The 25,781-nt window shown below is 33.3% G+C and overlaps 4 protein-coding genes across 5 annotated transcripts; 3 read left to right on the forward strand and 1 right to left on the reverse strand.

Moving 5' to 3' along the window:
• Positions 1-1,972: 1,972 nt before the first annotated feature.
• LOC109004534 (major antigen) lies at positions 1,973-4,315 on the forward strand. The gene has a single exon (XM_018983108.2). It carries the CDS (start codon positions 2,211-2,213, stop codon positions 4,101-4,103), a length of 1,893 nt encoding a protein of 630 aa, XP_018838653.1. The 5' UTR covers positions 1,973-2,210; the 3' UTR covers positions 4,104-4,315.
• Positions 4,316-5,809: 1,494 nt separating this feature from the next.
• On the reverse strand, positions 5,810-8,738 carry LOC109004533 (gibberellin receptor GID1C). Its single transcript, XM_018983106.2, has 2 exons — positions 8,400-8,738; positions 5,810-7,468 (listed from the first exon to the last, which is right to left on the reverse strand). Exons 1-2 carry the CDS (start codon positions 8,436-8,438, stop codon positions 6,476-6,478), a joined length of 1,032 nt encoding a protein of 343 aa, XP_018838651.1. The 5' UTR covers positions 8,439-8,738; the 3' UTR covers positions 5,810-6,475.
• Positions 8,739-17,870: 9,132 nt separating this feature from the next.
• LOC109004532 (histone H2AX) lies at positions 17,871-18,825 on the forward strand. The gene is made up of 2 exons (XM_018983105.2): positions 17,871-18,193; positions 18,480-18,825. The coding sequence occupies exons 1-2, from the start codon at positions 17,987-17,989 to the stop codon at positions 18,699-18,701; spliced, it is 429 nt and encodes a 142-aa protein (XP_018838650.1). The 5' UTR covers positions 17,871-17,986; the 3' UTR covers positions 18,702-18,825.
• A 2,096-nt stretch (positions 18,826-20,921) lies between these two features.
• On the forward strand, positions 20,922-24,265 carry LOC109004531. Of its 2 annotated transcripts, XM_018983102.2 has the most exons (7): positions 20,922-21,200; positions 21,531-21,749; positions 22,018-22,104; positions 22,370-22,516; positions 23,425-23,451; positions 23,616-23,711; positions 23,795-24,265. In XM_018983102.2, exons 1-7 carry the CDS (start codon positions 20,934-20,936, stop codon positions 24,008-24,010), a joined length of 1,059 nt encoding a protein of 352 aa, XP_018838647.2. In that variant the 5' UTR covers positions 20,922-20,933; the 3' UTR covers positions 24,011-24,265. The 2 variants fall into 2 exon arrangements, with proteins under 2 accessions (XP_018838647.2, XP_035549174.1); XM_035693281.1 differs by lacking the exon at positions 22,018-22,104.
• The last annotated feature ends 1,516 nt before the right edge of the window (positions 24,266-25,781 follow it).

Consider the following 25,781-nt stretch of genomic DNA (forward strand, 5'->3'; position numbering starts at 1 on the left):
ATCAATCATGTTGAAAATGAATTAAAATCTTAAACTTAAAGAGTCTTCATGATAAACTTAATCTAGCTAGTACGTACTACCGTGCGCTGTTTGGAATTCCAAGAGGATTAAATGTTCATTATGGCTACTTATAAGGAATATTAATACATTCTAAATATATATATATATATAACATGAGTTAAAACTTCATATTTGTTTAATGCAGAATTTGCACATCTATGACTATATATATCTAATAATATTATTCTTTTCCAAATAACTAAGTACTTTCCAACAATTAAGTTGCCTTCAAAACCAGGCCTCCTTTTTCCAGGATTCTCTCCTCCCAAAAGCAATGGGAGCATTAAAACTCCAAATTGCCTTCGATCGCCTCTCTTGAGAAATAAATCAAAACGAAAAGAACAGTCCAAATGCCTCCGGATGCATGCAGCAGCAGCATCTGCCATGCGCAAGTCACCTCTGAAAGGAAAAAGTCCATGCATATCAATGAAAACCAGCTTCATGACTCCAATATTCTTGAAGCCGTCTCAGGCCCTAAATCCATAGGCCCATTACAGTTTCAAATTAAGCTCACATTGTGGGCTTTGTTATTTCCTGTACTTAGCCCATTGCTGTTGACAGAGAAATGATCTTAATGTTTCGTGATAAATGATGTTATTCATCTTGGATTTCATTATTCTCCGTTTTAAGAGGCTTATCATTTTAAATTCTTGGCATTTCTTATTGTGATTAAAAAATAGTATTTCTTTGATATAAGAAAAAAAATCTATTTGCAAAAGGAAAAATAAAACCATTTTACTAATGTTTTACAACTCAACATAAAATGGAGGGTATTTTTGTAATATTAAAATTTATTTTTAATTGAGTGGCATAATTTCATTGGTTGTTTGAAAATGAGTTGTATAATAATTATAAAGAGGAATGCTATTTATCAGCCACTATTTACTCACACGCTCCACACCTATAGTTTTTTCATAAGATGTGAAATGTTGAGTGATAAATAGTAGCTGATGAGAAACATTTTTTAATTATAAAATAGAGTGAAAAAGTGAAATATTTTATTATTATAGAGAGTTTGATGACTAATTTAATATAGACTTCAAATTTTAAATGATTAGTTAAAAATTAAAAAAATTACATATTAATTAAAATTTTAAAAATATAATAATCAATCCAATACTAATATTTTACAAATCATTTATCTGTTAAGTATAGACGGGGCCGTCTTAGAGCATCCCCATCCGGATGCCTAAAACACTATTATTCTTAAATTATAGGGAAAATTATAGGGAAAAGCTCAAAAACCCCCTCCCATCCCATTCCCTATTTTAGGATTTTGATTTAGGAAATGAACAGTGGTTCCCTAAATATAGGGTGGTTAGGGAACCACTATTCATCCCCTAAATCATTTTTTATTAATATTTTATTCAAATAAATAAAATAAATTCTTTTTTCAATCAACTACATTTTCTCTTATACTCATATTTATTATACTTTTAAATAATATTTTTAAAAATAATTTAAATAATTACTAAAATATAAAAATAATAATTTTAAAAATATTATTAAACCCTTAAAAAAATAATTTAAATTTTTATTTAAAATATTCACTATAATAATAGTTCAAAACATAAGAAAAAATATTAAGTAGTGAAGTTTGAAAATGGAAGTGAGAGAAAAAAGTAATAAAGAAATAATAGAAGAATATTATTTTAATAGAATAGAGAAAGGATAGGGAATGAGATGTAGAAGATTTTTAAAAAATGAGTAAAATTTAGGATAAAATTATAGGAAATGTCCTTTTTAACTAAAATTTAAGAGAAAATTTAAGAAATCGGATGGGAATGCTCTTGCAGTCCAACAAAGAATGACAGGTGAGAGGAAGGATCCCTATCTACTCCAGCAGCGGTACCAGTACAAGTACGTACCCGGAAACCCCCTCAACCAGAGTGAGTATGGCCCAACACCATCCTGCCGAACCATATCTACTTCCTCTTCACCTTCCAACAATTACTTTACTTTAAAACCCGAATAAATCCTCAAAAGCTGGGCCCCAAAATTTGAATCCTGGAACAGCCCCCCCATTAACCTCTCTCTCTCTCTCTCTCTCCGCATCTCTCTATCTTGCATCTCCAGCTCTCCACCATAACCCTCGAATCCCAATCCCGTTTTGCTATCATCACAGCCTCAAAAAAGAAAAAAGAGAAACAATGGCTAAAACGAAAGTGACCCGTCAAGCCAAAGACGACAAAGAAGCAGCCCATCAACCCCAAGACGGAAGCCAAAACCAACGAGCCAAACCTATGGATGACCCTTCAGAGAAGCTCCAAAGCCTCAAGTCCCTCAATTCTCTTCTTCTCAAAGAAACCTTTGAGCGCAGACAACAGGTCGAGTCCTTGGAACAAGCCAAGGAGTCCTTGGAGGCCGAGTTGACACTGTCTGGGATGGAAAAGAAGGTTCTGGAGGCCGAGTTGATTCGGGCAACTGAGGAAAGTGTTGGGTTGGAGTTGGAGAAGTATGTGGTATGTACCTTTTCGGAGACCCAGATGGATGAAATGGGTGTTGGGTATGACGGGTTGTTGAGAGAGAAGGGCGAGATTGAGATATTGAGCCGCGAGAGAGAGTCTGAGATTGAGTTTTTGAAGAAAGTGGTCAGTGGGCTAATGACTAATCTTGAAGATGAAAGAGAGAAACTGAGTCGAGTTTACCAAGAGAGGGATTTTATTAAAACAGAGATCGATGGCCTAGCTAAGGAGGCAAATAAGTTGAGAGAAAAAGTGGTTGAGATGGAGAAAAAAGAGAGGAAAGCTGTAGAAGAGGTTGAAAAACTGAAAAGGGAACGTGAAAGGTTAGTGAAAGAAAATTTGGAGATTGAAAAGGCGGTCGAGGACTTGAAGAGGGAGAAAGAATCTGTTGAGAGGGATTCGGAGGAGTTGAAAAGGGTTATTGAGACTTTGAAGATTGAGATTGAGGGATTTGCGAGGGAGAGGGCCGAGGTTGAGAGGGAGAAAAGTGACCTTGAAGTGAAGATTGTTGAATCGGAGAAAGAAGTGAGGGAATTGAGTGAGACTGTCATGAATCTGCGGATGGAGGATGAGGTTCTAAACTCTAAAGTTTTGGAATTGGAGAAGAGGATTGGTGAGGCTGTGGATAAGGAAAAGGAGATGGCGATGGAGATTAATTTCTTGGCGGAAGAAACGAGGGAGAAAGAACGAAATATTGAGAAGTTGAAAGAAGAAAGGGATTCTTTCCAGAGGATTTTGGATATGACTAGCAAGGAATCAGAGTTTAGGCAGCAAAGAATTGAGGAATTGATTCGAGAGAAAAATGTGATGGAGGAATTGAAGCTTAGCCAAGAAAGTGAGATTGTTGAGCTGAATACAGAGGTTGATAGATTAAAGAATGTTGTATCTACATTGCGAGATTCTTGTAGAAATGAAGAAAATAACAAGCAGTTAATCTCTGAAGTTAGTCTATATAAGGATGCTTTTGATCGAGTTAGGCCTGAGAGGGATGAGTTGCAAAAGGGTTTTGAGGAGGAGAACAAGAAAGTGAAAAACATGGAGGTATTGATTTTGGAGAAGGAAAAGAAGATTAAAGAAACTGCGGAAGAGTTAGGGCGGATGAGGAGTGAGCAAGAGAATCTGATCGAGAAAAATAAGGCAATAGAGAACCATTTGGAAGTTTTGGTAAAGGAAAAAGATTTGGTGCAGAAAAACCTTGTTGAGGCGCAACGAGGAGTTGATGATCTGAAGGCTAAAATGGAATCAGCGGGGATTAATTCAGAGCTGGCATTGAGCATGGTGAAGAACACTGCAGCACTCGTGTGTAACTCTCAAGGCGATGGGGATGGTAAGAAAGATGAGGTTATCCATGGGCAGAAGGTAGAGAATGAAATTCAACCATATGCGATGGAGTTGGATGCCATCAAGAGTGCTTTCAGAAGCAAGGAGAAGATGGTGGAAGATATGAAGAAACAGCTTGGGTTTCTGCAGAACTCTGTAGCCGAAGCACATAAGCAGAAGAGTTTCTGGACTCTGGTTTCTTCTGCAACTACAATTTTTGCTGCAGCATCTGTTGCTTATGTTGCTAGAGGACGCTGAGCGGTTAAGTTTTGATCTTTTATAATTGAGAAAAGTTGCTTTTGCTTCTAAGATCAACTAATCAAGTTCCAGTTGAAGAAAAAAACCAATGCCATTTTGGTACTTGCTTATGATTTTAGACAATAATGTCTCTTTTAAGCTGCTGAAATACCATCTCAGCAAATATGTTTTGACTACATTTTGGGTGATATGAAACAATCTCTTATATGCTAGCATCTGTTCTTCCTATTGTTTTTTTCGCTTTTGAGGTTAGTTTACTGATTATTCTTCACAGCTCTGGTGCCCGACTGTTTGAAAAATATTCAGAAAAATAGGAGTGAAAAATGCAGCTAGAACTTTGTCCTTTTTCCAATGAAGTGTGTCATCATGTGGATCATCATGAAAGAGAGGCTGCAATACCACGAATGGGGTTGTTAATCCATGTTTCAATGTTGTAAGTGTTTAGATATCCTTCTTGATGCCTTGTTTGGATCAGTCTCTGATATAATGCTCCTACAATAGGTCGTTATCAATGGAAGTAAAGAGATGTTGGCTAAGGCATTTATGTTGACATTGTCTTACTACACAATCAGCTGGGATTGTTGTGATAAAACTTCAATTTGGGGGAAAAAAAAGCTTCAGTTTTGTCTTGTGCTGATGTGTATTGTCTTTATGGAGTTGGAGGAACAATCTCTGTCGCACAAGAGCCTAAGGCTTGTGTGGTTCAAATCCTTCATCTTGGTTTCTACGTTATCCATCTTGAAGGCCATTGTGATATGGGGTTTATCTGCATGTTAGTGATTGATTTCATTAAAACAGAGGAAGGGATTGTTTCATTGATACTACATGAATAATCTGTTGATTTCACTTAAAATGGAGAAGGTGAAATGGATAGTATCATTGTCCCAAAGGTGTGGACCTTTCACCATAAAGAGTATTTTAGTTATTTTACATCATGACAAGTGAAATGATAAACTTACCCATGGTTCATAAATGGGTACCATATATGTCATTTGAAATGCAAGAATGAGTTGGGATGCCCTAGAAGATCAAGAAATGATTGGATTGGTAGACTACGAGGGTGGAAGCATTCTAACGCATGAGAAACATGCAATAAGCCAAATATTATTTTTATTTTAAAATTTAAAAAAGTTAAAATAAGAAATTGAGAAGTGTGAAAACAAATGAGGCAATGTTTTGAATTTTTTTTTAGATATTTTTTTTTTTTGCCAAACAAATTTCATTTAAAAAAAAAAATTAACTAATCATTTGCCAATCATGAAGAAAAAATGCAAAAAGCAAAACAATTTTGACAAAAAATCCAAAAATAAAACAACGTATCTTGTAAAATTTTATAACAAAGTCTTCAATTTTACCTACCCAGGGCTTGTTATGGTCGGCTTATTTAATTGAGATTTGCTATCCAGCTGCTACACCGCATTCCACACCTGTTATATATATATATATATAAATATATATATATATATATATTTTTTGTCAAACTAATTAATTCTTCTACTCATTATCTCAAATTACATACTTGTTAAAAAAAATCAAAAATAAAAGTAGGTATAGGAATGTCGAGTAGAATTTTTCTATTTAATCAAAAGCCTAAATAATTCCCCTAGTATGTCTGCCATTAGAAGTTTAAGACATACAGGAAATGCTACACTGCAGGTCTTTGCTGCATTGACAAAACATTCAAGGAATAACTACGGGGAAACAAATTAAGTAGAATATTGTTAACGTTCATTAGCATTCTATTTACAATTACAGGTACACTGCCAAACATGAACACAACATAGAAAACTTCCCTACACTGAAAAATAAGGGGAAAAAGGGAAAAGCAAAGAAGCAAATGCTTCATATCAAAGCTAGAACATATGTACGATGATACAGGATCACAAACCATGGACATTTTAAAGGAAAACGTTTCAATTACCCAGAAAATAACACAAGCAAGGCACCGATCCCAATTGATCGGCCACCAAATGTACCCCATCACTCGTCTTCCATCCATCCCAGCATTGCTGGAAGGCAGAATGGGTAATCTTAAACTTGGTATCTGCTAAACTAAGTCAGGTGGCTCCAGCCGCCACAGAAATATCATCAAACCAAAACTGTAGTTTTCCGGACAGAAGGACATGCACCACTAAAACATCTTGATCCAGCTACATGCTGAACCATACCTTTTGCACCCAACAATCAGGCCTGGCCCTCCTTATACCAGGAAGACAAACCAAACCCCAACGAAGCAGAATACCAGTGACGCCATGAAAATTGAAAGTGGTATTACTAACAGATTTATTTACCACACACAACCTCTTAAATACCCCAACAGGAATGTCAAGCATTTGTTACGCATGGCTGCCTACAGGCAAAAGTTCAGTCTATCAACAGTTGGAATCCACAAAGGCACTTATCTCATCCATGACAGTATAGAAGTGGTTATTATTAGGCAACAAGTAAAAGCCGATGGTTGCCTTCTCCAGATATAGAAGTTTCACCTTTTGGCCAGCCTTCTCAAGCCCCTTGACATATGCCAACTGCCAGTCCTGAATAAGGTCCAAACCAGCCACCACAACAAGGCTCTTTGGGAACTTAATTCCTTCAAGGATTTTACCCTTTGGACCAAATGGGTTACATGCTGGATGGTCTCTATCTTCCCCTTCAGGTAGAAAAGCTCTCCAATACCAATCACGGTCTCGAATGGTGACGAAGTATTTCCCATCAAATCGCTTCTCAGATTCAGTTCTTTCTTCCCCACCAAACATTGGGTTGAGCAGTATATTACCCAAAACTTCAATGTTTGACTCTACTGCTTGTAAAGCAACATGATGTACAATGTTACCTCCGGAACTGTCCCCAGCCAAGTATATATGAACCTTTGAGTCCTTACTTTGAAGCCATGTCCTTGAATTAACCCAGTTAAGAGCAGCCCATCCATCATCATAGGCACATGGATACCTGTTCTCGGGTGCACGGCGATAGTTGACAGAGACCACAACAGCCTTACAAATGCCCACTAGTCGGCGACATAGAGTGTCATATATGGTACTGTTTGCAGAGGAGTGAGCAAAGCTTCCACCATGAAAAAAGATTATGACTGGGACAACCTCAGCAGTCACGGGCTTCTCAAGATCAGTAATGTTTATCTGAGGTTCTTCCCCATGGGCTGGCCGATAGATCCGGCTAAGAAGGCTAGTACTTCTGTTAATAAATACATCAAACGAGAAAACCCCATCAACCGGTGTTGCATTAGCTGGTACTTTCCTATCAAGGAACTCTGCTAAGTGCCGGTTGAAAGTGCCATCAGGGCGGCGAAGAAGATTGTAAGCCAACTTGAAATTGGAGATGAGGACCCATGTATTCAGAGGTACAACCATCTTTACAAAAACAAAGACGTTGAAAAAGAAAGAAATAAAAATGAGAAAACATCACAATTCAGCATAATAGGTTAACATGACAAAATAGTAAATATACCTAGCGGAAATAAATCACAGTCAATTTAATCATAAAATAGAGGACCATTTTGCCATGATTGGAAGTATTATGTTCACTAGACTTTCTGTCCTTTTTTAAAAAAATCAGGAAACAACATGCAACTGATTGGGAAATAAAAAATAACAGCCGCAACATAACCCTACCCCACAAATGAGCAAGAAACCATTTCGACACAATCTTCAAACCAAAATCATATTCTCCAAAAAATCAGCTGATATTCGACCATCCAGTGCAGAAACATAATCTCAACGCTCACAAACAAGCAAGAAACCACCTTCCTTCACAGCATGATCTTCACATCCAATCGAAAAACCCAAAAACTCCAAAAACAAAACTGAATTAACAATACAAAAGTTCTACTTGTTAAAAATAAAATAACAAACCCAACCCAAGACAACCAAGTAATGAAGACATAACTCAATCAGAGCACAACAAATATCCTATGAAAAGTTTCAGGGGGCAAAACCACAGAGAAGAAAAAACGCCTCTCCCACTACCATACCAAAATAAGGGGGAAATCCAACTTTAAAGAACAAAAGCACCACCCAGAAACCAAAGTACGAAGCATCAATGAACTAAAAGAAACTGCCCCAAACCCAAACGAAACTAGTCCAACAAAAAGATAAGAAAACAGAAATCAACTTTCGAAAAGAAAAATCACTATTCAAGAGAGCAATGCCCAAGGAAACCCAAAAGGCGAAATGAACCCATCAAAAGCTTCCATATTTGAACCCATAATCATCAAGAACTCTCACAAAACAAGAGATATGCAGTCCGGATATTGAACAAATCAAGTATAAATCCAGATAATACCTTGGACTCATTGCGGTTGACTTCATTACTCCCGGCCATCAAAACTGGTCCTTCAAAGAAAAGGTTCAACAGAAAAACCTCAAATAAACACCCCAATTACAGATCCTTCCTGAGAACCATAAAACACCCACTTCGCGAGCCCTCATATATTGAAAACCAAACAGGCACTTAATCTTACTTCTAGTATCTCTTTCTCTCAATAAGATCACTTGTTTAACACATCATTCCAAAGCAAACTGCCCCTAATCTCTGTCCTTTTCCCCCTCGGAAGATAATGTTAAATCTCAGTGCAATAAAACAGACATGAAGAGGGCAAGAGAGAGAATGAGAAAGGGGAGGTGAATGATAAGAACAGAAGCGTACCGCGCACGTTAGAAAACATGTAAAGACAAATGCTAAAGTACGACTGGGGTCAATGCGGACGAGAGAGACGACAAAGCGAGCGGATGAAAGGGAACTGTAGAGTGCGACTTACCCATCTAAACTATAATTATTATTTGAAAAACAAAATCGTTTTCTGGTTTTTTGTTTATTTAGTACTTATGAGGTAAATAAAAATTAAAAAAGAAATAATCAGTTTCTATAAGGAAATGGATTATCATAATTCTTTAACCCTTTTTTTAATAATAAATGGGATAAAATTTAAATAAGAGAGGAATAAATATATTAAATAAACTCTATAATATTTATTAAATAATTAATATTAATCGAAAAACTCACATGAGACTTTGTATTTTTATCTTTCTATTTTAAACCTTAAAAAGTCTCGTTTGGATGAGATGAGTTGAGATTAAAGTAAAAAATTGAATAAAATATTATTAAAATATATTTTTTTAATATTATTTTTGTTTTAAAATTAAAAAAATTGAATTGTTTTATTTTATTTTATGTGAAAATTTAAAAAAATTGTAATAATTAGATGAGGTGAGTTGTGAAAACAAAAGAGATGATTTCAAATCAAAACAAAAAATGAGAAAAAATGATTAATCACTCATGCAATATAATTCACAAAATGTTATTATTTCACTAAAATCATTTAAGTAAGTATTAGTTTTAATAATATGATATTATGAGACAAGACAAGAGTATTAAGTTTCTTGAATTTAAGATGGAAAATATTACATAACATAAACAAATATGACCGAAAGTATACCGAATGTTTATTTATTTATTTTCTACCTTATAAATTTTAAATAAGAGCACCTACTTAAAAGTATATAGTCTTTACTCACAAAAGTAATGTTATATGTCAACTTTGCATATTATCTTTAAAAAAAAATGATTTCTTTATGTGTATTCCAAGTTTCTCCTAATTTTTTAAGGCTGCGCTTAGATGTTGGACTGAGTTGAGTTAAGTTAAGATGATAAAATATTATCAGAATATTATTTTTTAATATTATTATTATTTTGAGATTTTAAAAAATTGAATTATTTATTATATTTTATGTTGAAATTTAAAAAAATTATAATGATGAGTTGAGATGAGTTTGATAACCAAATGAAGCCTTATCTTATGTAAAACTTGAAGACTCTATAATCATTAAGTAATGTTAGATACAATCTGTAAAATCTGTATATTCTCTTAAAAAAATGTAAGATTTATTATTTAAAAAATAATTTTTTTATATAAATTTTAAATTTAACAACTTTTTTCAAATAGAATGCACGAAATTTTGACACTCTAATCTTACAAATATCAAATTTTTATATTCATTTTCCAACTCATAAAGACATAAACATGGGGATTCCGTACTTCCGGCAGACGACGGAGCACGTGACAAAAGGATTTCGTAGGGGCTTCAGCTGTAGCTATGCTGAATGACTTTTGTACCCTTTTTGGCAGCTTTAATAGACGAAAGTACCTTTGAAAGGGAGAGGCAGTTTTGTCTAACTTTGGGAAGGGGTTGGGGGGGTACTTGGGGGCTTTAACTAAGCTATTTGTTTGGTCCTGATCTGTTCCATCACCTACCGATTTCTTTTTCATTCCGTGTTTCTGATTGTATTGTTTAACAAATCAGAAGGGAATAAAGCACTTCCACACAACTTGGTAGTTGGTAATGCCTTTTTTTTTTTTTTTTTAGTGAACAAAAAAGAAAAAACTTTGTTTCCTTTTTTATTCTTGTTGTAATTATTACCGTTTAAGGTGATGCATTATGGATTAAGATTATCAGTTTAATTTTAAATTGATTCTAATATTTAAATATTTAATTTTTAAATTATTAAATTCACTTTAACTTAAAACTTTTTTACACGTTAGAGTCATAATTTTTTTTAATTTAATATTTTTTTACATGCAGAACCCACAACCTTTTTTAACTTTTAAAAAATACATCTAAATTTATCTTAAATAGACTTCACAAAACTCATTTCACCATTTCAACTTATTACTATTTATAAAGAACTCGACTCATTTCAACTCAACTCAACATCTAAACAGAGTTTTATTGTTTTTGACATAGATATTTTTAATAATATTAAATACTTATAATTTTGGTAAAACTCACTTTATATATTCATCTCTGTAATACTTTAAGGCATAGACTTTAAACAATAACTTTAGATCCAGGAGTTGTTTGGGAACCATCAAATTTCATCTCTTTCTCAAAAGATCTCATAATTTCTTTTCTAAATATCAGTCAAATTTTAAAATAAAATTATATTCTAATAAAATTTTAGTTGTATTCTTATTCAACTTTTCTCTCACATTTTTCAAAAGATAATAAAATATTTTAACTCAAATCATTTGACTATTATTCATAAATTTATCATCTTATCTCACTCTCCAACGAAGTCAATCACTTTAATGTCTCGTTTGTTTTTACAATTTCTCTTAACTCAGTTCATCTCATCTCATCTAATCATTACAAATTTATCAAATTCTTATATAAAATAAAATAAATAATTTAATTTTTGTAAATCTAAAAAAATTATATTAAAAAAATATATTTTAATAATATTTTATTTAATTTTTAACTTTAATATTCTTTCATCTTATTTTATTTCATCTTATCTATGAAATTGTATTGAAACTTCAGATTTTAATGTCTATAGAGCCAAGACAACTTTTTACGAAAAATCTTGCCGTGCCTTCTCACACACGCATTCTTAAGGCTCCAAATGATCGATTTGACCTTAGTATTATTTTTTAGGTCTTAAAAAAAATATGAATGCGCATGAAGAGTATTAGATCATTCTCGACCTTATAAAGTTGAGATTAGATGGTGAGTTGAGACAGACCTTAGATCATTCTGGATCTTATTAGATCATTTTTGGATCTTATCAAATTGAATAATAGATGAGATAAGATGAGATAAAATAATTTTAGATTAAAGTTAAAAATTAAATAAAATATTATCAGAATATTATTTTTTAATATTATCATTATTTTATAATTTAAAGAAGTTGATTTATTTATTATATTTTGTATAAAAAATTTAAAAACTTATAATAATTAGATGAAATGAGATAAAATACTTTTACTATCCAAACGGGTCTAAAATTTCAAATTAGAGTGTCAAAGTATCGAAATCGATACCATATTTCATCATATGATCAAGGTGTAATTTTGTTTTTCTTACTTTTTATATTATGATAAAAAAAAACATTTAGAAAAAACATACTATTAAAACACATTCACCTAATTGTCCTATTTAAACATTGGATGCTATTTATCTGTTGAGTTTTGTTTGTCTCACATAATTCCTTTTTTGTTAATTTTGAGGTAAAGTTCATTTTTGCACCCATTAATTTGCTTTTGGCATGCAACTTTAAGAGAAGTTCTACAAGAGTCCTATAAAAAAATTAAAATAATAATAATAAAAAGAAAAAGAAAAAAGAGAAGTCCTACAAGAAGGGTGGCTCTTCACAAAGCTCATGAGATGTCTTCTGTTTTCCTTTCTTTTTAATGGAAATGACACTTTACTTTATCAGTGCCAAGTGGTGTGGCTGTGGACCTGTGGCTTTTTTTTTTTTTTTGGGAAGTTGCTAGTGATATATTAGAACATAAAGCAGTTCAATACATAGATGGAGAACTACATGATTAACAAGATAAAGGCGGATCTTTTCCACTGTGGCATTGTAATAAGGATGTCGAAATTTGGATAAGAGGGATATTGCTAAAAGCTTGCGTTGTCGCTGCCCAATGCGTTAGGTTGTACGCGTATCGATTTTTTGATCGATAAATTTTCTCACTGTCCATTCTTTGAATGAATTTAGATGATGTCTGATGTCATTTATAATGATACTCTCACACCAAAACGGTGAAAAAGAGATAAAAGATGCGCATGCTCTCTTCATCTCTCTTGATATTAGGTGTATTAGGGTATTCTAAGCTATTCTGTGAATAATAGAAAAAAAATAATAAAAAAATAATGATAGAATATTGAATAATAATGAATAGTAATGAAAAGTAAGTAAAAAGTAATAATAAAATGATGAATAGTAGTGAAGTATTCTGAAAATATTCTCAATAACCAAACTAGTCCTAAAACTAAGCAATATTTTTTAAAAAAACTAGTCAGCTATCAAACATCTGCAAATATCTAATGCGACATGGCATTGTATGCACATTTTGGAGAAAGAGCAAAAAATGCAAAATGCATCACTCATGGGAACACTAATCCCTTATATTTGCAAGTCTTTTTTTATTATTGACAATATCAATTATACTACTAATATGGATGTCCATCACATCAGCTTAAATAAAAAAAAAATTATAAACTCATTTTTTTAATATAATTAATCTTACCGTAAGTGGTGTATTACACTAGCTTGTACACAACATAACTCCTCACACAATACTAACCGAAGCAAAATGATATTCTAATCACCATTCTTCTCAACATTTAATTAAATGATATCAAATAATTGTTTGATAAACATAAAAAAATTTCCAATCATTTAATATCGCCATATCGGGTAATGTTATTTCAATGTCTTTACAGTACATATCATCTATATTGCATAATTTAATTTGTAAAATTTAAAATTCAGTTTTTAAATTAAATTATGTCACATAAATAATGTATGATGTAAAGACTTTAGAATAGAATTGTTCATTAATAGTAGATCATGAGATTATAAAAAATAATATAAATAAAAAAGATTATGAACAGTTTTATTCATTGAATCGACAAAACATTTCAATTTCTCAGATTGTGTTACTTTTGATACTAAGGCTCTGTTTGGAGCTTGAATGAAGCCTTAGTTGAGCTCATTTAAGGATCCAAACGAAGCCTTAACTCAACCCAAAACATCTTTACACTGAGATCTACAATTTTTTTTAACTCAACACTTCTTTATATGGGAGACCCACAATCTTTTTCAAATTTCCATAAATATATCTAAACTCATATGAATATCAAAACACATTTAAACTCAGCTTAAGTTGGCTCCACAAAACTCACTCTAGTTACTATTTCAACACATTACTATTCATAAAAAAATTTAACCCATCTCAACTCAACCCAATATCTAAACGGGCCTAAAAGTCATATTGCAATAATTTGGAACAAATTACCTTTATTTTTTAGTTAAAATTAACGAGTTTTACAAGTAAAACTAATTAATATGAATATTCTGTAAGATTTTATTTAAGAGTATAACATTGAATAGAATAAATTATCACATCTACAAGGTATCTAAATAAAACCTACAATGGTGAAATTAAAATATATATATGATTAAGCATGTGGAATTAACTTGTATTAATGCATATTAGAGATTAGTCTTGCTTTTTAATTAATAATAACCTCGATAAACTTTTTATATAAGATGGAGAAAGATGCACACGATATGTGACTTCTACAATATTAAATATCGATGGTGGATAATATGGATATCTTTCTTAGATATTATGATATTTGCATGTTGTCTCTATCTTTTATTATTTTAAAAAAATTTGGAATGTAAAACTATAGAGAGTACACATAATTTATATAATAACACTGTTTATTAACAAGGTGATACCATTTGTTGAAAATAACTATTTGCTACATAATTCCAAGTAAAAACACATAGGTGAGTTTGGATGTTGAAGTAAGTTGAGTTGAGTTGAGTTGAGATAATAAATATTGTTAGAATATTATTTTTTAATATTATTATTATTTTGAGATTTGAAAAAGTTGAATTGTTTATTATATTTTATGTTGAGATATGAAAAAATTATAATGATGAGTTGAGAGTAATTGATGATCCAAACGAAGCCAAAGCATGAACTTAACTTGTAAGAGATAATTGTTCTAACATACAGGTCCAAAGAGAGACTAAACTTCTTGACCCAAAATCTGACACAACTCGAAGAATAAAAACTAAGAGCATCCAAGACTCTCCTGCAAGGACAGAGAAGGGCCAAAAGTACTGAGATTGAAACATAAATCATGGAAAATCAACTTGAGCTCATTCGAAGAAGTTCCAACCCCAGTTTTACTCTCTCTTCCTGTTCATCACATTGGTGGATCTACCTTACTAGCTAGTTACATCACCCCGACACTTCCAAACTCTTTAACAACAACCTATTAACTTAAAAACTAATTCTAGCATCAATGAAGCCCGTCCTAAAGAAGAACAAAGTATAACTAAGCTACCAATGAAACAAACCCCTAGACACAGATTATTTTATCAAAGGATCCCCCAAAGGACATAGTTTACCAAAACTTCCAACTTAGGGGTGCTACCTACATCTTATGGGCCGGGAAAGCCCCCTTCCTGCCCCTGTGCAAGGGGGGCGGGGGTATCCCGTTTGGATGCTAGGGTTTTAAAAGAGCCCTCGGCCCATAACATTGTAATGGGCCAAACCGACCTAGAACCTATTTCTGGGTCATTTTGTGCCCAAAAATTAACTAAAAAAATACGAATAAATTTTTTTTTACAATAATACAAATTATATAATACTAAGTTGGAACTAATAATCTTAACTAAGATATTACAATAATACAAATTAAGATAAAAACTATTCCAAAAATACAAATTGATCATCAAAAAAATATTACAAGTTGTCACATAATTTAAATAAAAGATGAATAAACTATTAAGTGACAAATTGTAGCAACATTACAATGAAGTGAATTAACACAAGAATATCATTTCAATCGGAGAAGTGACTTTGACTTTTTGACATTAGAATTTGGGTTGGCTATGGTGGTGAAAAAGTCAATGAGCTGTGCTGTGAGATTACAAACAAATTATAATTACAAACAAGAAAAATAAAAAATACAGTACTACTTACGTTTTATTCTGATAATCCCATGCACTTTCTTGTTTATAACATGACTCAAATTATAATAAAGTCGTACTATACTCATATAATAAATAAAGGAAAAGGGTCACATGATATTATTTTACGATTTATTTTAGCTAAAGCAACCAATAAAATGAAAGCAAGGGAAATGCTAATAATAATAATAATAGGATTTTTACTCTTGTCGGATTCCCAAGAGACCAATCATTTTTGTTTGAAACGAAATAGTATTGCAAAATAAGATTCATGCATGAACCATGCCACATGATGTTACTTTCAATGAACATTACTGTAAAAAAGGGCTACGTTCTGGGAGAGCTTTTGGAAGCATTGGCAGGCGTTGGGTCGACAATTACAAGCTAGAAACAGTACTTATTGGATTCTTGTCCAGTATCCATTCCCCCTTCAAACCTATATATAATTAACACACAGAGATCATCACTCTCTCTCATGACCATGCAGCATTTTTCTTATAATTTGTGTTGCATGCATGGATGGACCAACTCTCAATACCTCACTCGCCTCTTTTCCTTTCGCTTTCTTTTCTTTTGGGTTTCTTCGATTTGCAGATTAGTAAGTTGAGTTTGGATGTTGAAGTGAGTTGAGTTGAGTTGAGTTGAGATGATAAAATATTGTTAGAATATTATTTTTTAATATTATTATTATTTTAGGATTTGAAAAAATTGAATTGTTTATTATATTTTGTGTTAGAATTTGAAAAAATTATAATGATGAGTTGAGATAGGTTAATGATCCAAACGAAACCTTAGTCTTTTCCCACGAGCTTCTTTTCCATGGCACACCATCATGGAAAATACAGGCCTGGTCACACAAAGGATGTCTGTGGAAAATAAATCAAGCTATTCCAGCGAGGGTGCAGCTACTATGCCGCCCCCCATCTTCACCGCTGGGTATATTGCCCAACGTAAAAAAGTTTTTTTTTTTTCACTTTTTTTAAACATATTTAAATACATTTAAAAAATAAAAAAATATACCAATACATTTAAAATCATTTTTTTAATCACTAAGTAAAAACAAAAAAAAAAAAAAATTGACCAGCAGTCAAATGGAGTGAGCATAATAGTGTTTTTCTTCCAGCGATATCACCCCTGACGATCTGAAATTCTTTGGTAAAAATGTCTTTTTGCAACGACTTTTTGCCGCCTCGAAAGGTAAGATTTAAAATTTTCAAAATTGGACTTATATTTCTTCTCCCTTATCCCTATATTTTAAATCTTGGACATTAAGCGGATGATTTTAAATTGAGTCAAGTGTTTTAAAATCTTTCAAATATTTTAAAAGTCTAAAATTATATAAATGAGATATTTTTAGTGTTATTAATGCATAAATTTTTAAGTCAGCCTCTTTAATATATGATAGACCGCGTGATTAACATTTTAAGACACGTCAGTTTATGAGTTTATTTTTATAAAAAAATTTTATGACAAAAACACTACTCGTTAATTTTTGAGTGGAATTTTCTTTTTGAAATATATGATAGACCGCGTGATTAACACTTTAAAAAAAAATCATGACATTTTGCACTAATCATGAAACTTTTGGGCGACAATTCTATTTCTTAAAAGGATAGTTTTAACTTTTGTGGAATATAATTATCCAATTTTTGCCAACGAATTTACATTAATTTGAGCTTATCTTTACTAGCCAAACACCTTAAGAAATCAACAACAAAATGCCAAAAAAACTTCTCATTGGCTAAACTATTTCTGTTACCCATTTTTGGATTTCAAGTCTTACCATGAATACTAAAATTCTATTATATACAAATTGGTATGTATATATACAATTTATTTTAAGATATTAGCTATAAAAAAAAATTAAAAAATAAATATTTTTTTTATAGCTAAACATAAATATTTTTTAGGTTAGTTGATGTGATAGATTTTCATATCAAATTTTATTTAATGCGTAAAAAAAAAAAGTAATCTTCATTGATTTCTCGTTTAAAAGAAAAGGGACAAAAAATATCCATATATTTGGTAAGACGAAAAACGATGGGTGTTACTTGTGAAGCACCGACCGACGTCGTTTTAGAATATGTCACACCGACTCCAAAGAGACCGCGAAAAATCGAACACTCCGATTCCTAAAGCTATTCCCGCGAATCTTCAAAGAGTAGATGCCACGCTGGCGATCCGCGTGAGTGCCCTCTCAACGAATCAACTTGTGCTCTCACCGCCTATATAAATCTAATCCCGCCTTCCACACGCTCCAAGTCTCACATCACACAGGGAAAATTTGGCGGAAGTGGTAGGTTTTGGGGGCTTTATTTGCAACACTTTTCGTCGATTCGTGAGATCCATTTGGAGTTCGATTATTCAGCGTAGAGATGAGTTCGACGGGCGGAGGTGGCTCGACCAAGGGTGGGAGGGGCAAGCCGAAGGCCTCGAAGTCGGTGTCTAGGTCGCAGAAGGCTGGACTTCAGTTCCCGGTTGGGAGAATCGCTAGATTTCTCAAGGCTGGCAAGTATGCTGAGCGTGTTGGTGCCGGAGCTCCCGTATACCTCTCGGCCGTGCTCGAATACCTCGCTGCTGAGGTCCGTTTCTTCTTTTTGGTTCTAATTTATTTTGGTTTTGATGGCTGGGCCAAAATATTCTCGTGTATGATTTTAGGGTTTGTTTGAGTTCTGATGTTTTACGTTTGGAATTGGTGTTTGGGATTTTAATTTAGTGATTTTTGTTGGGATTGGATTTTGAAATTAGATAATCAAATGGTTTTTGCTCTCCTTTGTGGACTTATCTTTGTTGGTCGATCTTCTTTTAAACTCAATTGGGTTATCACTTTTGATGTGAGTCTAATTATGGCGTTTGATGTATGTTCAGGTGTTGGAGCTTGCTGGTAACGCGGCGAGAGACAACAAGAAGAACAGAATTGTGCCGAGGCACATCCAACTTGCAGTGAGAAACGATGAGGAGCTGAGCAAGCTTTTGGGCTCTGTTACCATTGCCAATGGAGGTGTACTGCCTAATATCCACCAGACTCTTCTGCCCAAGAAGGTTGGGAAAGGGAAGGGTGAGATTGGATCTGCTTCTCAGGAGTTCTAGGTCTAGCTTAGTTGTTTCACATTTGTAATGTATATCAGCATTGCAATTTCCTCCTTTTGTCATATGAATTTTGATGGTACCTTTTTGTCAATGAAAAGAATTTATCGACTTTTGCAACTGTTCAGACCGTGTCTGTATCTTCACCAATTCACAACCAAATATGATTATAGGTTGACACACTGGATACAAGTATCCATTTGAGAGATTGGTTTTTTGTAGTTGAGAGAGGTTTACTCAATGAAGTTCGTCGTCAGGCGATCTCGTGATTTTTGCTATGCGTTTTCCATCTTTTCCTGGATAGGGCTTTTGAGTTACTGTGCTATATGAGTATGGCGTGCGAGGAAGTTTTTCCCCATCTATCTCACTTGAGTTTCGCACTGGAACTTTGTGAATCCCAACCAATTTTGTACATAGTCAAGCCTCCACCTGAAACATAATGCGAAAAAAAAAACAGCGGTTTGTAACCTAAGTAATTCATTGTAACATTATTAACAACACAATGAAATGATGTTAAAATCAGGCATGAAGTCTGTTGGAAGAAGAACAGCTCTATTCATCACACAGCTGCGTATTATTACTAGTGATCAGACATGGCTTACAAAATAAGACCATTGATAAGTGAGTTGTTCATACTAGTAGTTATGGCCTTGTGGGCCTGTGGCTAACACTTGATTAATTTGACTGTGCCAGAAGTCTCAAATGGAAAACATAACTTGTTTTTGAAAAAGTAATGATATCCTTTGAGGAGGGGAAGTGAGTTATATTGGGTGCGATGGATGGATTTGGTCTTGTTTGGATTTAAAGATGAGTTGAGATGATTTTAAATGAGTAAAATAAAATATTATTATTATTTTAGAATTTGAATAAATTGAATTGTTTATTATATTTTATATGAGAATTTAAAAAAATTATAATGATAAAATTATATGAATTAAGATGAGTTTTGAATCTAAACATGTCGCTTTTGAGAGACTTCTCTCACAAGTATTTCATTTTTGAATATCAGGCCAGTAACAGTATTATCATCTGTTACATGGATCTGCCTTAGAATTTTCAAATTAAATAATCATTTAAAAATCTCATGAACAGACATCATAAATAGATAATTGAAAAAATAATCCAAGAGTCGAAGTCATTGCTAAAACTGCTGAAGAATAATCTTATATTATTTGTATATAAGGTTTTGAACATGTTTATAAAGAATGAACAATCATTTCTTGTTGAATCGGTTTTATGAGATGAGTTAGGTTCATGAATTTTTTCATTGTACCAAAGTCTGCCACAAGACGAATGGGAATCTACACTACTTACCTCATGACAAGGATCAGAAAAAATACTGGTCTGCACGTGAATGAGGGTGTTGAAGAATAATTCCACATTTCCTGTAGATAAAGTCTTGGACATGTTTATAAAGAATGAACAATCCTCTATTATGAAACCGGTTTTATGAGATGAATTAAGTTTATAAATTTCTTCATGATATTAGACCCTGCCACAGGCGAATGAGAGTCCACACTACTTATCTCTTGATAAGGATCAGAAAAAATACTGGTCTGCACGTGAGAAAGGGTGTTGAGGAATAATATCATATTGTCTGTAGGCAAGGTTTTGGGCATGTTTATAAAAAATAAACAATTTTCTCTTGTGGAACTAATTTTATGAGATGAGTTAAGTTCTATGAATTTCTTCAAAAGCAACTCACAATATATTTAAAATTTGATATTTTGATGAGCTTCCATTTTTGACGTAAAGATAAAAATTCATATGAATATATTTTTTAAATTTTCTGGGTGGGATATTAAGTATTAACTGATATTTTCTTTTGTCGTTAAAAAAAAAAAAAAGGAACCAGAGCATGGGGTCCGTTTCTTTAATTATAGAAAATAATCTTAATATTTTTATAAATACATTATTTTTCATATGAATAGATAGACCAATAATTCAATCCATTTCGTTTGTATTGGATTACGTTATATTTCTGGAATGAAATTGCTGAATCCATTGAATAGATCATTTGCTCTGTATACTTATTTTCTGGGTAAATTCCATTTTAGTCAAATGCTATTCACTGTATAATGGGATTCTTTATAAATATGAAGATACATATATATATATATATATATATATATATATAATTAATTTATATTGTTTTTATTTCATGATGTAAATGATATATCCTTTTATTTTTGTTATGAGTGGTTGAGAACGACTACCGCAAACAATGTCTTAAACATGCTGGGTTATGTAATGAATTCACTTCTTTTGAGTTTTATTTGGATGGGAACTGTGGCCTATTATGCTGGTTTGTCATGTCGGCCGCAACTGAGACTCACAACATTCGGTATCATATGCTCGTCTGAGGTTGGTGTCTCGAGGCGACAGGCTTTGGAGCAACTGGATAAGAAGCTGGCCGAGGACGACGACAGGGCAGCACTCTCACTTGCTAAGGATTTGCAAGGCAAGCCTGGGGGGCTTCGATGCTTTGGGGGTGCTAGACAGGTCTGTGAGAGTTAGTTCCTGGTTGTTGTTTTGGATGAATTTTTAGAAATTGCGATGGCAAAGGAAATTTGTAAGTTTCTGCAACGTTAATGTGCTTAGCAGAATCATCTTGATGTAAAATAGAGGAAAATTGTCTTTGCAATCTTGGATGAGTCTAGCTGCAAATTGGCTAAGATGTAGTCTGATTTATGATTCGGAAATAGAATTGTAATTCATTGTTATAGAGTTTTATGTATCTGCATATCGCTAGTAGATAGTTGTTCTCCCTGTTTACTTGTCCAAAGTTGATAAAGATAGGTTCTTCGTCATACAAGGGAGTCAATGATGCAGGTGCCCCAAAGACTTTATTCCTTGGATGAATTGAGGCTGAATGGAATCGAAGCATCGTCTCTTTTGTCACCGGTGGATGCTACACTTGGTTCAATAGAAAGAAACCTGCAACTTGCTGCTGCTCTGGGAGGGCTTGCTGCCTGGAATGTGCTTGGCTTTAACCCACAAGAAGTTCTATATTTTTCTCTGGGGCTGCTGTTTCTATGGACACTGGATTCAGTAATTCCGTTCTCTCTCTCTCTCTCTCCCCCTCCCTCCCTCTACCCAAGACCCTTTTCTGAAACTATGTTCCAAGGACTTGTTTTATTCTGAAATTGTGTGCTTTTGGCTTAGTACCAATATGTTGTGTTATTCTTGGAGGCACTTAAAATTATTTCGTTGGCTGACTCACCCACTCACGTGTTGCTTAAATCACTAACAGTGGAGACAAGGTCGAATTGTCTTTACCATACTAATACTAGAATCTTACAATATTGGTTGTTTCTAGGTCTCTTTTGATGGAGGTGTTGGTAGCTTGGTTCTTGATACAATTGGGCACACATTTAGTCAGAAGTACCACAATAGGGTTGTTCAAGTAAGATACCTCTCTCATTGTGTGGCAGTGCATTGCATTTGCTCATTATGTTTTTATAGGAATAACTATCCAATGACACTATGCTGAGACCATTCTACATTTATTTGGTGATGACATTCATGCTATGTTCTCGTTTCAAAGGCCATAACATGTTCAGGGCTGCTTAGTTCTGTAAGATTATCGTGTTGTATGTTCATTACAGTATTACCTATCTTCTGATAAGTTTTATAACTGTTTGTCATGTCAATATGGACTTCATGTGCAGCATGAAGCTGGCCATTTCTTAATCGCTTACTTAGTAGGCATTCTTCCCAAAGGATACACACTAACTAGTTTGGAAGCTTTGAAGAAGGAAGGATCTCTAAATGTTCAAGCTGGGACTGCTTTTGTGGATTTTGAATTTGTTGAAGAAGTGAGTTTGTTTTCTTTAATCTGATTTTAGTTACATAATTTCTTCTGTTCCTAGTCTATTTTCTGTCTCGCTGCTGTTTTGGGTTCTATTAAGTTAGATACTTATTTTATGGAAGGTCAGGTTTCATTTCAAGTTCCTTCTCAACAAAAGGCACTTGATGATGCCATGGCTCTGCTGCTTTTATCCAGAACTAATTGCTATGAATTGGATCTGACGTTGTAGCAGAGCTCAAAGCTCTTTTGGGTCTTGTCACAAGTCAACTTGAGGGAGTTATTGTCTATTGTCTTTGTTGTCACAGGTTAAACCTGTGGCAACTCTCAGCAGGTCGAGTCTTCTACTCAACTCATTAACTTTGTCGACACAAAGTTATATGATAACATCCAGTCTTTCCATTTCGGCAATTTGATATATAATTTATCATTCATGGGCGTTGATAAGATCTTGTAGCCATCGAGGTAATGGAATTGTGTCCCTTACCCAATTAGTATACCTAAAAGTAACAAGTATGTTGGATACTGTCACGGTATCATTGATCAAACAATAAATAATAGAACTTTACATACAGAGATTGTGGCATTTTTTCTAGAATAAATTCTTTGGGATTGGTCTGATCCATTGACTTAATGCATAGGACCTGGTGATGCTTAGATTTAATCAAGCATGGCTAAACAATAGCAGCTTAACCTTTGATAAGGGAAGTGGTCTATGTAAAAGTGGAATTCAAAAGGTTTCATTGGAGGGGGTTCGGTTAGTTCTAATGAGCAAGCTGAATGCTTCTATATACAAACTTATAACTTGATAGCCGCTATATTCTTAAAAAATATATAAAAAAGAAATCTTTATTACCAATATAAATAGTGTTTTGCCTTCTTGTTACTGAATGTTACCTCCCCTTCCATGTCATGCAGGTTAATGCAGGAAAAGTATCTGCTACAGTATGTCACAGCATTCTTAAAGCTTATATATATATATATATATATATACACATATACATGCCTGTAACCTATTTCATTTAATGTTACTCTTAAAAAATATTTAGTTTTTTTTATTGAAAATAATGAGTTTTATCTCCCTGGAAACAAATACTTTTGTTTTCCAGACACTGAACAGATTCTCATGTATAGCACTGGCGGGTGTGGCGGCTGAGTATCTTTTATATGGAATTGCTGAGGGAGGCCTTGCTGACATTAACAAGGTTTGTACTAGTTCTTACTTATTTGACAAACTAAGCAAATTATACATATTATTAATTGAACTCGATCGTTAATGATTGAACAGTTGGACATGCTACTTAAAAGCTTGGCCTTCACACAGAAGAAAGCGGATTCCCAAGTCAGATGGTCTGTACTGAATACAGTCCTACTTCTGCGGCGCCATGAATTAGCACGAGCTAAGCTTGCAGAGGCCATGTCCATGGGAAAGTCTGTAGGAACTTGCATTGGCGTTATAGAGGAGACCATAGACGATTCAGACATCCAGCTGCAACTGGGTTGAAGTGGAGGCTCAGGAATTCAAGCTCCATTAACATTTTTTTCCTTCTAATTTTCTCTTGGATAGTGAATTTGAAAAGGGTAGAACAAGTGAAAGATTTGTGATACAAGAAGAAGGCAGTAACTCAATGCACTAATTCTTTGAAATTTTTATGTTGTGAAGGACCATGTGTCCAATTATCAACTCAAACTCAAATTTGCATTAATTCATCGTTTCTAAAGGGATGAATATACATTTTCTATCTTAAAAAGGGCACTGAAAAATTTTTGACCCCCTTTTTTGGCTCTTAATTCAATCCGACCCGCTAATTAGGGTTTACTATATATTATATTAAACATTTGTACACTCGCCACATTGTATCTTTTACTATCATCCGAAAAAAATCATTTGCACGAGTTTCATGGATGTGGACGTAAGCACATTGTTGAACGTCTATATAAATTTTGTGTCGTATGTGATTGATTCGAACTTTTTGCTTTATTTTTTTCTTGAAAAAATCTAATCGTAAGCGATTCTGTGTACTAATATGTGCACCCATTCAATATGAATAGCCAGAAAGTAGATTTTATTGAAAACAATGCTAATTATTGTTTCTCAAATGTTTTTTATATTAACCTAATTATCCAACATAATAGAACCTTGTTTACAAAATTATTTTTCGGAAAATCTGGATATAATATAGCCTTGTTTACTAATGAAAGTTTTAAAAATGATGGAATAAAGTTTTGTTGATTATTTTTGAATAAAATATGAGTTTGATAGATGAATAATGACTCTACAACTTTAAAACTTCATTTTGAGTGACTGTAGCTCAAAGTCTAAGCTAAAAGTTTTTAGCTAGTCCAATATAAGTCATTTATACAAAATTTAACTATATTTTAAATTTCACTGATATTTAGCTAGTTTAATACTAGTGATCTTATATATATATAAATATATATATATATATATATTTATACCTCAAACTCACACACATCTGTCGTGGAATTTCTCGGACGTTGTTGATCTTCAAGTACTTCTATATACCTAACATCACCGCCAACGGACAAGTGCATCAAAGTTCAAACTCTCCGTTGAATTTCCAAACTTCCAACCGCGGCATGCATGCATGGTACTGATTGGTACGTTAATCTCATGCACCGTCATAGCCTAGAGTGGCTTTAGTGAGTCGCGAATAATTTTCCTTTTTATTAGCTTCGGCCTCCAACCCTGGCCGACTGCTTAGCCCACCATTTGGTCAGTAGAAAAACTGCGCGCATCTCCTGTAAGTTGTTGATTTTTCCAAGGAACATGAGCATGGGGCATTAGTTTCTTTAACTTTTTATTCTCTAGCTTTTCATGCACTCCTCATGTATTAATTGTAAAGTGATTTGTTTTGAGCATCCAATGACAAAGTAGTATTACAAGCATGTTTAAGTAGTGTCCCAAAACCATCATATATTAAAGGAAAATAGGTATTCAAATTTCAACTAGGCACTTTAACAAACTAGGATATTTAATTTGTAACATCCAAATTTGCTTTTCTCCAAAAACTTTAGGTTAGATTGATGATAAACTAGACTATCTCCTTTGTTTTTGCAAATGAGATGAGATGAGATGAATTGAGATTAAAGTTAAAAATTGAATAAAATTTTTGAGGAAAAGCAAATTAGGATGTTATTTTTGTTTTAGAATTTGAAAAAGTTGAATTATTTATTTTATTTTGTATGAAAATTTGAGAAAACTGTAATGATGAGATGAAATAAGATGAGTTGAGAAGAGTTGTAAAAACAAA

The sequence above is a fragment of the Juglans regia genome, chromosome 8 (assembly GCF_001411555.2).
Source record: "Juglans regia cultivar Chandler chromosome 8, Walnut 2.0, whole genome shotgun sequence".
NCBI classification, from domain to species: Eukaryota; Viridiplantae; Streptophyta; class Magnoliopsida; order Fagales; family Juglandaceae; genus Juglans; species Juglans regia.

Excerpts from the sequence above, each read along its gene's own strand:
- LOC109004534 (XM_018983108.2), top strand. The coding sequence starts at position 2,211 with ATGGCTAAAACGAAAGTGACCCGTCAAGCCAAAGACGACAAAGAAGCA.
- LOC109004533 (XM_018983106.2), bottom strand. The coding sequence starts at position 8,438 with ATGGCCGGGAGTAATGAAGTCAACCGCAATGAGTCCAAG. Across the intron at positions 7,469-8,399 it reads TCAACCGCAATGAGTCCAAG|ATGGTTGTACCTCTGAATAC; the intron begins GTATTATCTGGA and ends GTTTTTGTAAAG.
- LOC109004532 (XM_018983105.2), top strand. The coding sequence starts at position 17,987 with ATGAGTTCGACGGGCGGAGGTGGCTCGACCAAGGGTGGGAGGGGCAAG. Across the intron at positions 18,194-18,479 it reads TCGAATACCTCGCTGCTGAG|GTGTTGGAGCTTGCTGGTAA; the intron begins GTCCGTTTCTTC and ends ATGTATGTTCAG.
- LOC109004531 (XM_018983102.2), top strand. The coding sequence starts at position 20,934 with ATGCTGGGTTATGTAATGAATTCACTTCTTTTGAGTTTTATTTGGATG. Across the intron at positions 21,750-22,017 it reads TTCTATGGACACTGGATTCA|GTCTCTTTTGATGGAGGTGT; the intron begins GTAATTCCGTTC and ends GGTTGTTTCTAG. Across the intron at positions 22,105-22,369 it reads ACCACAATAGGGTTGTTCAA|CATGAAGCTGGCCATTTCTT; the intron begins GTAAGATACCTC and ends CTTCATGTGCAG.